Source organism: Danio rerio, chromosome 7, assembly GCF_049306965.1.
Source record: "Danio rerio strain Tuebingen ecotype United States chromosome 7, GRCz12tu, whole genome shotgun sequence".
In the NCBI taxonomy this organism is placed as follows: domain Eukaryota; kingdom Metazoa; phylum Chordata; class Actinopteri; order Cypriniformes; family Danionidae; genus Danio; species Danio rerio.
The window spans coordinates 17859190-17872607 of record NC_133182.1 but is presented as its reverse complement, the minus strand read 5'-3'; the positions used below and the strand labels follow the sequence as shown (position 1 = coordinate 17872607).

The following is a 13418-nucleotide window of genomic DNA, read 5'->3' as shown; positions in this document are numbered from 1 at the left end:
GCATAAGAGCCATTTTCAAAACAATCATTATTTAATAAAACAGTCTTTTTCTGACAATTCTTTTTGTTAAAACCATATTGTTTCCATGTTTTTTTTATCTGCATTTACCCCATTTTTACTAATTAAAAAGGGAACAAATTCAAACAACAGACAAACTATGATGCAAATGTAAATACACTTTCATCAATATAAAAGTAATCAAATAAAATGCTACTTTTTATCAAATTGACATTTTAAGGACACAAAAAGGATTAATATATATTATATTTAATATTTAATAATATTCAGATTTTAAAAAATTAATTTTGCATGAAATTTCACTTTTAAATCAGCAAAAACAAAATCAATGTTTCATGCTGCAACGGTTCGGCATCTGCTGTCCATATACTTGTTTATTAATTCAATTCAGTCCAAAATTAAATCTACACTAACTTCATTACCCATGTACAAAAAGGCAACATTTTAAAACAATGTTCTATCTTTTATTAAACAGCATTAATGTGCGAATATCGAGCTCCTTAAAGCAAAGGCCTTTTTTATTTAATTATAATTTTTTTTTTGATTATTCTGAATTGTTTCGATGTATCTCTTCTGTGTCAAAACGGACCTAAATGTGTTGTGCGTTATGCACATGGCATCTAATACACTTTATTGTATTTTCATTTGAAGATAATTATATATATTTTTATTTTGTGGTAGTGACTGACCTTTGGCTTGGGACAAGGGTACTGGAACAAATGAACTTTACAGAAGTCATCGGCCACTGCCACCATTCGCTCACTGTGTGATCGACACAAGGCATTGATGTCTGTCCCGTCTGACCCCTCCAGCCACACACCTACACAACATCAGTACATCAGTACACAGGGGAAACAGCATATTCACAAACACTTTACCAATCAGAACCAAACTCTATAAGAATTAACTCAACACATTTAAACAAGTATTTAGAAAGTTACGTCTGTATGATTTATCATGCACACTACTGTAAACCAAAACAATAAGATACTAATAGATGTTCAAAGAAGCACATTTGAATGTTTACATCTAAAGAAATGAATGATTTTAAAATGTTGTACAGTTGAGGGCAAAATAATTAGCCCTCCTACGAAATATTTATTCTTTCTCAAATAGTTCTCAAGTGATATTTAATGGAGCAAGGACATTATTTCCAATAATATTTATTCTTCTGTTTTATTTGTTTTATTTAGGCTAGAATAAAAACCATTTTAAGGTCAATACTGTTGACCCAAACCCATCGCTATACAATAACTCGCCTAAATATCCTAGTTAAGCCTTTAAATGTCACTTTAAGCTGAATACTAGTGTCTTGAAAAATGTCGAGTCAAATGTTAAGTACTGTCATCATGGCAAAAATAAAAGATGTCAGTTATCAGAAATGATTTATTAAAGTTGGTGTTAAAAAGGTTAAAAAATATAAAATAACTAAAAATGAACAGGAGGGCTAATAGTTCAGACTTAATAAACACCGACTGCATGTTTCAAAATACACAACATTTTGTTTTAAATCAAATTGAATGTTAATTCATTACAGTTATTTTGTTTACATAGAAAGCATAATACATGTAAGCTAGATGCCTATGTTAATCTGTGAAAATATGGGTGAAATAATCAGTAAAAAATAAATGTATATAAACTGAAACAACATACGTTACTAGACCTGTGCTTATTAAAACACTTAAAAGAGCAATTCATCATAATAAATGTTATTACAGTTTAAATCAGGCGTGGGGAACGTCCGGCCTCCGGGCCGTATGCGGCCTGAGAGACCATTTGATCCGGCCCCATCTGTCAATTCAAAATCACCCCTCAGGAAAAATAATAAAAATAAGTTTCTGTTATAGAAAGTGACAGTTGTACACATTTGTTGCTCAGTTTCACATGAAAATGACTAAAAGCATGTGCTGTAATGTAACGTTTGCAGCACGGGATGTGCATCATTCATGTTTTCAATAGCTCGAACGAGACCACATGGCATGCTTCTGTGTGTGTGCGCGCACGCTTAGCCTCGGAGACGAGCAGAGCACACACATCTAACGCTATCTTAATGTGAGCGCTTTAATGGTCAAATACATGCACATTTGTGTCGGAGCGCAGTGTTTAGTGATTATTCATATCAACCCTCATTTGTGTAATAAACAAGAGAGTTAAGAAACAAAAGACACGTGAAAGAGAAACCATATCAGAGCCGCACTATTCTTAAAGTGACAGTGCGCAATATCCCTGCTGCCGACTGTTTTTATTTTTAATCAAACAACAAAAGGACAAAATCACTCACTGCTCTTGATTGAAGGACTTTTTTAGCTAAAGTTTTTTTCTTACAGGGAAGCACAGTTTGTTTCATATTTTTATTCTACTGTATTTATTTCATTTTCCTTATTTACAGGGAGGAAAATAACTGTGCATATATAAAATCCGATTTATTTGCCCTCCTGAATTATTAGCGACCCTTTCCCCCCAATGTCTGTATAATGGAAAGATTTATTTTCAACCCATTTTTAAACATAATAATTTTAATAACTCGTTTCTAATAACTGATTTCTTTTATCTTTGTTATGATCACAGCACATTATATTTGACTAGATAGTTTTCAAGACACTAGTATTCAGCTTAAAGTGACATTTAAAGGCTTAACTAGTGTATTTAGGCAAGTCATTGTTAAACAGTAGTTTCTTCTGCAGACAATCAAAATATATATTGCTTAAGGGGGCTAATAATATTGACTTTAAAATACGTTTCAAAATATTAAAAACCGCTTTCATTCTAGCTGAAATAAAACAAATAAGCCTTTCTACAGAAGAAAAAATATTATAGGAAATACTGTGAAAAATTCCTCTGTTAAACATCATTTGGGTAATATTAATATATAATAAACTAAATTCACAGGAGGGTGAATATTTTTGACTTCGACTGATAATCGTGATTACAATTATGACCAAAATAATCGCGATTATGATTTTTCCCATAGTCGAGCAGCCCTATAATTTAGTATGGCCCCTGAACGATATTACAAAAATGTAAATGGCCCTTGATAGAAAAAAGGTTCCCCACCCCTGGTTTCAATGATTATAAAACACTGTTAGCCCTTCTGTGAAATTTAAACTCTTCAATATCACTATTTCCAATAACATTTTTTCTTCTAATCTTATTCTTTTTGTTTGGCTTGAATAGAAGCAATTTCAGGGTCAATATCCTTTGCAAAATATTGCAAAATATTCAATTTGCTACAGAACAAACCACTTTTTAACCTATTGAACCAAGTTAAGCCTTTAAATTAGACTTCAGGCTGAATACTAGTATCTTGTAAAATAACTTAAATAACATTACAAGACTAAAGAAATGACTTGTAATAAATTACCACTAATAAATGAAATGAAAAAAGAAGAGATCTTCCCTCACCCATAACATGGAATCCAAGCACACAGGTATAGGACGCCCACTCCCGATCTTTACTCTCGAACCGGTTCCTCAACAGCTTGCAGCCGCTTGCCACATCCCCTTTTTTCCACAAAAACAACCGTCCAAATTCATTACAATTTACATTACTCACTGTCTTCCATGAATGGGATTCAACATCTACACAAGCAGGCATGCAGACTTACAGTATAGAATTTCATAATCGCCCGAATTAGACATGATGAATTTCCCATCTTTGGACCAGTCGAGGTGAGTAATGAAACTGGAGTGTCCCTGTAATTAACAGTTTAATCTACGTCACTAATAGTGCACTCTTACACAAATACACTACTAGACAACCACACACACAACTAATTACTATAACAAAGTACACTAAAGGGTCAGTTTACACAAAAACTGAAAATTCTGTCATCATTTACTCACCATAAGCTTGTCACAAACTGATTATTTTGCTTTGATGAACATAAAATTGGTGGTTCATTCCACTGTGGCAACCTCTGATAAATCAGGGACTAAGCCAAAGGAACATGAATAAATACACACAAAAGAAGATATTTTGAAAAATGTTGAAAAATGTAAACATTGACTTGTTTTTTTCTTCTATGAATGTCAATGGTTACATGAATCTAACATTCTTCAAAATATCTTCTTTTGTGTTCAACAGAATAAAGAAATACATAAAGGTTTGTAATTACTTGAGGGAGAGTAAATAGTGGTAAAATGTTCAGTTTTGAGTGAACTATCCCTTTAAGGCAAGACACTGCAGGTGTTTTTTACCATACCATACACAGTTGATTTATAACATTACATTATTGTAAACAACACATTTTGATGTTTAAATATATACTAATTTAGTGGTTCCCAAAGTCGGGGGGTCGCAGGTTGTCGCTTGGTGATTTCTAAAAATTTATTTTATGAAACTATTACAAAACCATATGTTATCCATAACCTACAGAGGAAAAAAAATAGTACTTAATAGCTACATTAAAAAAACAACAACAAGCAAATAAAAAGCCATGAGCCTTTCGATTCTTTTATGACCCCTGGGCTGCTTAGTTTTTCTGCATTGGTTTGACTCCTTCCTTGAAACAGAAATTAATTCTCAAAATTCTAAGATCATTTGGCTAAACAGTGTTACAGTTTAGCACAACACTATAGCTCACATCTTTCCCAAAACAGTTCACTCATGTGTCAAAAGTAAATTTCCTTCTCATTTAAATAGTCAGTACCCCCAAAATGCTTCGTCCCTTCAGCATTGTGTAAGCACAGCAGGTCAAAATGTTTAGATGTTTTACCATTATGGCACAGGACCACTAAAATATCCCTCATGTCCACCTTACAATCTTAGCCCAGTCCTTCATTGACAATGGTTACTGTACTGTTTTTGTCTTGCTAACAGAATACAGTTGTGTATTAAACTGAAAAAAAAGAAATAGGATTTTAGGGTAAGAATAGCCTCCGAGGTTTGACGTCACACATTGCACTCATACTGCTATGATAATGGTTACTCCTTTTTTTATTGTAATGATCAACCACACACAAAGTTACTTCCACATATCAGAGCTAACAGAATAAATAGCCGTAATAAATTGTACTCACATGTTCCAGGATTCACCTACTGTATGGTATTGAAGGTATTATGGTCTTGACTAATTTTGACAATGGAACAGACTATTGTGCATGTAATGACATATACAATGATATGACGCTGACACATTTTGGAGAGAACAACCATTAGACTGAAAATAACTGATCAGTTTAGATCAACAAGATCTATTCACTTGCAATTTGTGCTAAATGTAGGCTATCTGAACTTAATCATTTGCAAAGATGTACTTAGACATTTGCAATTTGATGAAATGAATAAGAAGTTCAATTCTGTTGTGAACAATTGCCAAATGGTTTAGAGGTTTGTCCATGTTATTTTGAGAATGTAAGTTCTGTTTCAGGAAATGAGCCAAACCAATGGAGAAAAACTGTAAAGACACAGTAGATTGATTTTATAGCACCAGGTTATACTTTCTGAAACCTTTATGTCACTCATGTACATCACAAATAAATACAAGCTACAACTAAACATGGAGGATGGTCTCTGAGTGACGTTCTTCAAAATTAAACGATGAACAGAATTGGCCAAATTGGTATGTGTGCAAGGTTTATATATTTATATATCAGAGGATATTGAGGGTTGCAAGTCCCTGGCATTGTTATTTTGGGGCTGTGGGCTGAAAAGTATAGGAACCCCTGTAGTTATTTTCTAGCATTTCAAGTGAACATTTTTAAACTGCATGAATTCAGGGTCAAAATTCTAGTTTCATTCTTAGTTTTTTTAGACTTATTACAGTCAAATGTTTTTTTTTAGAGGGGATTTCAGGACTCGCTTTATCACTCTATAATTTACAATATACTGTAAACAGCAACAATACTGTAACCAATACTTTTGGTTGTAAACAATACTTTTTTGTAGAATTAAATGTAATGTGTGTAAACAGGTAAATAAGGCATGAAAACATCCGTCTTTAGAATAGATATGTATAAAACTGTGAATTTTACTGATGTAAAGCTGCTGAAGTGGGAATTAATAGCTCAGTGCAGGAGAATCGGTTTGAAAACAGTCTTTAAAAATATGGACTATTTGAAATCTCAAACTGATGAAGAATGACAAAACAAACACCTAAAAGTGTATTTTGGATATTTTTTCTATCAATAAAAAAAAAAAGAAAAAAGCCAAAAAGCTCAAAATATCAAAATCGCAATGAATATCTATTTTTTGCCTGCAGTGTCTTGCCTCAAAACAGTTTTACCCATGCGTTTTCCCAGCATGCATCGCTTACAGTGCATTTTCCAAATCGCGTGTAGCGCCGGCCACCCTCGGTGACGCTGTAAATGTAGATGAAGTTATCATGCGAACCAACTGCCAAAAAGCTGCCATCTGTGTTTGGGTGAGCAGTAAAATACAAGTTATTGACTGTAAACAGAGCAATGTTCATGTAAACTCAAACACAGGGCACAATCAAGCTAGAAACAGAGAAATTAAATTAAATTAAATTAAATTAAATTAAATTAAATTAAATAATATTTTATTATATATTAAATTAAATTATATTATATTACTTTATATTATATTATATTATATTACATTATATTACATTTTATAATATTATATTACATTACATTATATTATTTTATATCACATTAGATTACATTATATTATATTATATTATATTATATTATATTATATTATATTATATTATATTATATTATATTATTTTTTATTATATTACATTACATTATATTATATTATATATTATATTATATTATATTATATTACATTTTATTATGTTATATTACATTTGATCATATTACATTACATTACATTTTATCATATTACATTACATTTTATTATTTTATATTACATTATATTATATTACATTTTTATATTATATTATATTATATTATATTTTATTATATTTTATTACATTACATTACATTTATTTTATTATATTATGTTATATTACATTTTTTTATTACATTATATTATATTATTTTTTATTATATTATATTATATTATTTTTATTATATTATATTATATTATATTATATTATATTATATTATATTATATTTAAAAATTCCATTGATAGTTTTCAGTCACGTAACTTTTGCGGAGACCTGGTGGGCATAAAAACAATAGGTCATTATAGCAGCTACGCTGAAATTTTCATAGAAGCACAACATAAATCGCAGATTTTCCATCTATTTCAAGTTACAAATATTTGGATCACATTTCAAGAGAACAAACCAGAGAATAAAAATCAGGATAAACCTAAGCATAGCTGAATAATAAAAGTTCAGTTCATTGAATTGGCACACCATGAGCCTCAAACACTTATGCCACCCTGAAGAGGCATGAGGTTTCAATGTATCGTTTGTCAGTTTAACTTGTATATTGTGAAATTCACCATGTATGCTTAGTATTATACAGTATTATATTATTATTATGATTGCACAATGATCTTGTTGAACTCTGACCTGGTGAGTATCTCATTACAGACAACTGTTCATTGCCGTCAATCAGGTCTGCCACCACTTCTTTAGTCTGCAGATCCAGCACAACCCATCTACATGGGTGAGAGGTTGGAAAACCATCAAAAAAGCCATTAAAAACATTTCACAAGCACACTGTAAAAGTGAAGTGGTAATTGTTATCGGCTGTGCTGTGAGTAAATGTTTTTTACCTTGCAGTGCTCAGTCCAACAGACACAACAGCTCCATTAGGGCAGAAATCAGCACACAGACCAGAGTCCTGCCGAGACGAATGTGTTTCTGATTCATTTTTCACATTACAGAACATGTTTGATAATACTGTGTGGATGATTTACACTTACATGAATGAACTGTTATACTGATGAATGTTTAAAATCACACACTGATATAAGATCAGGTTTAGTCAGAAGTGGAAAAAAAACTGTAAAAATGTTATTCTTATTAGGAAAGCTTTTTTCAAGAATCATTATTCTTTACATTTATATTGTCAAAAGAATTATCAGTTATTGGGAAAATAAATTTCTGCAGTGTAATGTGACATTTATATCATTTATGTTTATGTCAAATAATAACACTATATATGATACAGTAAATAATACATTACAAAAACAATATTAAACTAATTACAATAAATACTAGCAATGTAATATAACAATATATATTTTTGTATTGTATTTTAAAAAAGCATAAAAAAGCATAAAAAATTAAATCATACATCAAATATTTTATTGTTTTTTAATCATATAAATTCATCCTTAATTACCATAAGAGACTTCTTTCGAAAAAATCTTTCCAAGCATGTTTAGGCATGCTGTGACACTATTTACTTTAAGTCAGGAATGCACATAATATCAAATTCTTTCAGCTATGCAACAAAGGTTGGGTTCGTAAAAAAAAGGATTTTTTTACGAACAGAAAGATTAAAATCACAGCAAGCTTTTTCAATGTACATTAGTACAATCAGGGCTGGATTAACCAATAGGCATTATGGGCACAGGCCAGGGGCCCAAAAACAACGTAGTGTGGACGGATGTCGTAACCGTAGCAAAACTTTTGCTTTTTAAAATGAAAATGCATTAGTGTAAACGGGGCCTAAAATCAATGGGGGAGAGAGCCTTCTCCAGGTTACAGAATGCTCTCCCTTATTCTGTAAGAAATGCTTCCACACCAGCTAGTTTTAAGAAGATGCTAAAAACTCATCTTTTTAAGACTGCATTTTTAGATTCTTGATTATTCTGTGTTTATATTTCAGAACTTTTTCTTATGTATACATGTATTTTGTTGCATGTTTGATTTCTCTGTTGTGGTATCACTTCGGGTCTTAGAAAAGTGCATTATAAATAAAATGTATTATTATTATTATTATTATTATTAACAGTAGTTTGTTCTGTAGCCAGCTGAACAAAAATAATTTCTTATTGACCTTAGCAGTTTTACATTTTATTACAATAGTTTTTTTTATTCTTGCCAAAATGTCTTTGCTTTTTAAAAATGACTTGAGAAATATTTGTAAAAGAATTAAAGTTGCACAAAAGTTAATTTTGCCTTTAACTGTATAAATAGTATTTACTATCAACTGATAAACACACACAAAAACATTCTAACAGGTGTCAGTATACAGTGTAGTATAAAGCCAGTGATACACACATAAAATACTTTGTGTGCTTAAACTTCAGTGGCATTTTCCAGTGACTTCTCTGACCTCTAGTGTTGTGCACCAGTCCAGTCTGTGGTCCTCTGCGTTCCACACACACAGCTGACGATCATTTCCACAGGTAACAAAGATATTTTGAGTGGGGTGTGTGGCAAGACCCCACATTTCATCCACATGTCCCTGACAATTGAAGAAATATCCATTTAAATTTTTTATTCACACTAAATTATCCCAACTTTATTTATCTATCTAAAGTCGATTTCAAATTCAATATGTGTTATTTTTTCATAAATAACAGTTATTTTAGTTTATGTCTGGTATTCATTTACAACAAAGACCCTAATTGAAATACAAATGCAGTCTATTTACCTGTACAATGGCCACAAAACCGTCTGAAAATGTCCCTCTGAGGATTGCATTTCGTGTTGTGCCAACGAGCAGCTCTTCTCCATCTAAATCTGCAATGGTGCGCACAGCTCCAAATTTCTCAGGAATCTGGAAGAACATAGAGCATTCAGAATGTTTCTGGTTACAAGCTATACAATCAATGCTATACCTTCATATTCCATAACCTATACAGAGCTATAAACGCACAATTCTCACAGACTCATGGTTTACCTCACACTCTCTTTCAGGCGCCAGGTCTGCACTCCAGCGGATGATCTTGCGGTCTTTGCCGCCACCGCTTAGTATAGCGCCGCCCTGCAGGATGCACATAGTGAACACACTGCCCTCATGAGCACGGGTCTGCTTCATGATCTGAAACGTCTCTGCAAGGAGAGAAGAAAAAATGAGATTTTAGAGTAGACATATTTTTTTTAAATAAACAATCTCTAAAACAACATTAAAGGTGCCATAGAGTGAATCGATTCAATATGTTAAATTGTTCTCTAATTTTTGCAAAGTGGGTATGTGGCTTAGGTAAGTGCAAAGATTCTTCAGAAACGGTTTTATATTTTCTTCTATAGTCACAAAAATTACCCTTAGAATGTGTATGTTAATATTCATGACCTTTCCAAATATGGTCAATATCAAGCTTTGACCATATTTGGAAAGGTCATGAATATTAACACACACGCACACGTGCGCACACGCACACACACGCACACACACGCACACAAACACACACACACACACATACACACACAAACACACACACACACACACACACACACACGCACACACACACACACACACACACAAACACACACACACACACACACACACACACACACACACACACACCGTGATGTACTCTGAAATACACAACTCAAAATAATCATCCTTCAGTTGTCAAAAATACATTTTCTGTAGGGGTTAGTAAATTAAGTGAAAGTTTGCTCCTGGGCTGGGTTGTGGGTGAAATAACAGGCTTAATTACAAAACTGGCCAACAGAAATGTATTTAGCTTTGTATTTTGTGGTTTTAACGTATATAAAAAAACAGATGCAGGAATTAAAACCAACTTCTGCATAAACTGATGCTGTCCGAAACTCAAGAAAAATCATAGTAAGAGCTGAGTGATATGACAAGGTGCATAACGTGTATTAAACACTTATATTCAGCAGTCTATATTCATGTTTTGTTGCCTCATTACAAACATACAAGCCAAATTTCTCTATATACATGTTAAACTAACCAAAAATATATTTAAAGAGATCTTATGCCTCTTCGTGATGGCATAAGTGTTTGAGGCTCACAGTATACTAATTCCATGTAACGAAAACTTCCTTTTATGTACCAAACACTTATTATACTTATATATCCAGATTTTTATTCCATGACATCTTTATATAATATAAATCAAACATGTGTCTGCCTGTTAAACAACATATTCTCTGGTAATTAGTTTACTGGAATAAGAGTGGGATCAAATTATGACTTGTATACTATTGACTGAATAGCAAACGTCAAACATCTATCACATTCTTAATGAACAAAATCAAGTCCCAACCTAAATTTGTCAACTTCAAAAAGATGCTTCACTCAGATTTCCATAACAATAAAAAAAAGATGGTCTCACTTTATAATAAGTGGCCTCAACTAGTATGTACTTGCATCAAAATTAAATACATTGTACTTACAGTGTTTATAATGTATTGCTGAACTCTTCTGGTGCTCTTAAGGTAAGATACGGGTAAGGTTGGGAACATGTTTGTTTTGATGTGTAGGTTTAAGGGTACGTTAAGGTGTAGGGGATGGTCCATGGTGTAAATAAAAGGTGTAATTACAGAAATCGATTACAGATTTAATTACATGCAGGTATTTAATCAATCATAAGTACAATGTAAAAACATGTATTTTGTATTTACACAATAAGCACATTGTAACAAATGATTAATTTCAGTGTGAGTACATATCACTTAAAGCCACTTAATACCAAGTGGGACCAAAAAGACAGTTTAACATTTTGTTTAATGTCATCTTTAAAAAGAAAGTCCCTAATCCAAAGTCATTTCACGCACCCTTTGCTCCTTTTCCTAATGTTTTGATGTCAGCAGCTGATTTTCCCCACGTGAGAATGTTCCCCTCGGAGTCTCCCGTCAACACATCCCCCGTAAGACTGAACACGAAGCACAGCACAAACTTTGGCTTTTTGTATTTCTGTAAATGAATGAACAAAAAAACTAAATCAAAAATGGCAAACAATTACTACTGTAAAGACACACAGAGAGAGCAATCAATGATAGCCTTTAAACCTAATCATACACTATCTACGCACTAACAAAAATTGTGTACAATATTTTCCAGAATAGAAGTCACTTATTCCAAAGTGGCCTTTGTAATGCAGTTGCCATCAAAACATGCGCAACAGGAACACAGGTTAGGATTTGTTTCTGAAACAGATGCACATTTTACAATAGCACATTTTGTCCAACAGTAGTTTCACTTTTAAAATTATAAATCAAGTCTAATCTAATTTATTTAAAATAAATAATTATAACTTCAGTTTTTTAATGGTATATTTACCCATTCATTCCTTTTTCTATTCTGAATACTGTTCTTACATTTGGCACAACAATAATATTTTTAATATTTCTATATTTTATATTATCATATTTTTTTCTTCTGGAGAAAGTCTTATTTGTTTTATTATAGCTAGAATAAAAGCAATTTTTTTAAAAATATTTTACGGTCAATAAATTAACTGTCTTATTTTTTTCGATTGTCTACAGAACAAACCATAATTAAGCCTTTAAATTGCACTTTAAGTTGAATACTAATACCTCCAAAAATATCTAATAAAAAATTATTTACTGTCATCATGGCAAAGATAAAAGAAATCAGTAATTAGAAATGAGTTATTAAAATGATCATGTGTAGATATGTGTTGAAAAAATTGTATTTCCTTTAAACGGAACTTGGGGGAAAATATACAGAGGGCCTAATAATTAAGGAGGGCTAATAATCTGACTTCGACTGTATATATGCAACTTGGTGGCCAAACATGAACTCACTCCAAAGATGCCCTGTTTCTTGGTCATTGTGCCAGCACTCATTGTCCAGAAGTAGACATGGGATTTGCCACAGGAGATGATGTTGTTGGTGTCTGTAGGGCTGAAATCCACAGCCAAAACTGCCTCATTAGTGCTCTGAAACAAGAACACACACACACACACACACACACACACACACACACACACACACACACACACACACACACACACACACACACACACAGGTTAATATTTGCGAAAAGACTACTCATAGGCATAAAGTATTTTATACTGTAAAAAACACTTATTATATGACATTACCCTACCCTACTCCTAAACCCAACCCTCACAGGAAACCAGTAGCAAATTAACAAGACAAATAAGTATGATTATAACAGATGAAGACACAATGAATGTCTTTATAAATCACCTCGACATTGGTATACCTAGGTCATAAACTCACGTGTCCTCATAAATCATATAAACAAGCACACACACATCATAAAGGCATATGGTTTTCCACAGTGTATATATGATCGTGTGCCAGTGGCTCTGTTATTACAGAAGAAAACTGGCAATTCAACTTTAAACATCCAGTCAATCCTCCACTCCAATAGCAGCTTTTGACAGTGTAATGACAGAAAATCACTGTCATTTTCCTATATTATTAAAAGGTATAATACAGAAACTGTAACTACATCTTCAAAGTTCTGCAGAAGATAATATCATTGCTTATGACCTTATTTTTAAAACCCGTTCATGGTCTTTAATTTCGCACAGCAACTATGTTATGTGTATAAATCTTTAGGCACTATTGTTTCCAGAAATCCCCCAAACATACTTCA

The 13418-nt window shown here is 32.3% G+C and overlaps 1 protein-coding gene across 3 annotated transcripts in view; it reads right to left on the bottom strand.

Annotated features, from left to right (window-relative positions):
* Window positions 1-13418, bottom strand: part of eml3 (EMAP like 3) — a 103104-nt gene that overhangs the window by 2407 nt on the left and 87279 nt on the right. For all 3 annotated transcript variants that reach the window (XM_068222561.2, XM_005172201.6, XM_003198926.7), the window contains 11 exons: window positions 12595-12729; window positions 11602-11740; window positions 9755-9906; window positions 9506-9631; window positions 9185-9316; window positions 7674-7741; window positions 7468-7556; window positions 6273-6370; window positions 3624-3711; window positions 3421-3519; window positions 708-838 (listed from right to left, as the gene is read on the bottom strand). In XM_068222561.2, coding sequence (XP_068078662.2) covers window positions 708-838; window positions 3421-3519; window positions 3624-3711; window positions 6273-6370; window positions 7468-7556; window positions 7674-7741; window positions 9185-9316; window positions 9506-9631; window positions 9755-9906; window positions 11602-11740; window positions 12595-12729 — 1257 coding nt within the window. The remainder of the gene's footprint in view (window positions 1-707; window positions 839-3420; window positions 3520-3623; window positions 3712-6272; window positions 6371-7467; window positions 7557-7673; window positions 7742-9184; window positions 9317-9505; window positions 9632-9754; window positions 9907-11601; window positions 11741-12594; window positions 12730-13418) is intronic.